The sequence below is a fragment of the Numida meleagris genome, unplaced genomic scaffold (genome assembly GCF_002078875.1).
Source record: "Numida meleagris isolate 19003 breed g44 Domestic line unplaced genomic scaffold, NumMel1.0 unplaced_Scaffold547, whole genome shotgun sequence".
In the NCBI taxonomy this organism is placed as follows: Eukaryota; Metazoa; Chordata; class Aves; order Galliformes; family Numididae; genus Numida; species Numida meleagris.
The window spans coordinates 6936-8581 of record NW_018364763.1 but is presented as its reverse complement, the minus strand read 5'-3'; the positions used below and the strand labels follow the sequence as shown (position 1 = coordinate 8581).

At 67.1% G+C, this 1646-nt stretch overlaps 1 protein-coding gene across 1 annotated transcript; it reads left to right on the top strand.

The window, feature by feature from the left end:
• Positions 1-31: 31 nt before the first annotated feature.
• On the top strand, positions 32-1646 carry RBM8A (RNA binding motif protein 8A; the record flags this gene model as incomplete). Its single annotated transcript, XM_021383792.1, is given in 5 exon segments — positions 32-91; positions 253-330; positions 1044-1180; positions 1280-1416; positions 1559-1646. Coding segments are annotated over 5 exon segments (458 nt in total), but the record flags the coding sequence as incomplete, so codon positions are not given.

Sequence of the window (1646 nt, the reverse complement as noted above, 5' to 3'; positions counted from 1 at the left end):
GCCCGGCCCTCACCGCCCGTCTCTCCCGCAGAGAGCATCCACAAGCTGAAGGAGAAGGCCAAGAAGCGGAAGGGCCGCGGATTCGGCTCAGGTGAGGGCGGTGCTCCGTGAAACTCCGCGTCCCGGCGCCGCGTTGTGGCCTCGGGGCTCCGCGTTGTGGCCTCGGGGCTCCGCGGGCCCTAACCCCGGTGGGAGCGGTGGGGCCGCCCCGCGCTGAGGGGAATGCCCCCGCCTCGATGTCCCTGTCCCCAGAGGAGGGATCGCGGGCGCGCGTGCGGGAGGACTACGACAGCGTGGAGCAGGACGGCGATGAACCGGGGCCGCAGAGGTGTGAGTACCGCGATGGGAAGTGGGGCACCACGGTGGGGAGTGGGGCTGGGACGTAATGTATCGCGATGGAATGTGGGGCACGGCGATGGGGAGTGGGGCTGGGACATGGAGTGGGAGGGGAGCACAGCAGTGTTATGATGGTGTGCGGGTCTGGGATATGGGGCAGAAGAAGGGCAGGAAGATACTACGACAACATGTGGGACTGAGGCGTGGACCAGGAGGGGACGCAGCCGCACCAGGACAGTGTGTGGGGCAGGGATATGGGGCAGGAGAGGAGAACAGCGGTACTATGACAGTGTATGGGGCGGGAGGGGACACAGCGGCACTGGGACAGGGTGTGGGGCTGAGATGTGGGGCAGGAGGGGGGCACAGAGATACTACGATAGCGTGTGGGGCTGAGGTATGGGGCGGGAGGGAGCAGAGTGGCACTGTGGTGGTGCGTGGGGCTGCGACGTGGGGTGGGAGAGGAGCGTAGCAGCACTGCAACGACGTGTGGGGCAGGAGAGGGGCACAGCAGCGCCGTGACAGTGTGGGGGGCTGAGATATGGGGCAGGAGAGGGGGATGCGGGGCAGTTGGCTCCGCGTGGGGCTGCAAAGGGGACACAGCCCCCGCCCGCCCTCTGCGCCGTGTGACGCCGGTGGTGCTGCTCTGTCCCCCTGGGCCGGTTTCCGGGCCCCCCCCTTTGCCACATCCGCCCCGTTGGGCGCCGCAGCCGTGGAGGGTTGGATCCTCTTCGTCACCGGCGTTCACGAGGAGGCGACGGAAGAAGACATCCACGACAAATTCGCCGAGTACGGCGAGATCAAAAACATCCACCTGAACCTGGACAGGCGGACCGGGTACCTGAAGGTGCGGGGGCCGCTCCTGGGGAGGGAGTGGGGCTCGAGGAGGAGGGGGGGGCTCCCCAAAAAGCATCTGGGATCTCACGGTTCCGTGTCCCGCCCGCAGGGATACACGCTGGTGGAGTATGAGACGTACAAGGAGGCGCAGGCGGCCATGGAGGGGCTGAACGGGCAGGAGCTGATGGGGCAGCCCATCAGCGTGGATTGGTGCTTCGTCAGAGGGCCCCCGAAGGGAAAGAGGAGGTAACGGGGGGGGGGGGGAGGGGGCTGCACCCTGCTCTGTGCATGGAGAAAAAGCCTGCGCTGCTCACCCCCCCCAAAAAAAGAACCCCCTGGTAATGGGTGAGAAACGCCCTAAACCCGCATCCCATCCCATCCCATCCAGGGGCGGGCGCCGGCGGAGCAGGAGTCCGGACAGGAGGCGCCGGTGATGGAGCCCGCGTGTCACCAGTCCAAACTGGGGGGAACTGGGA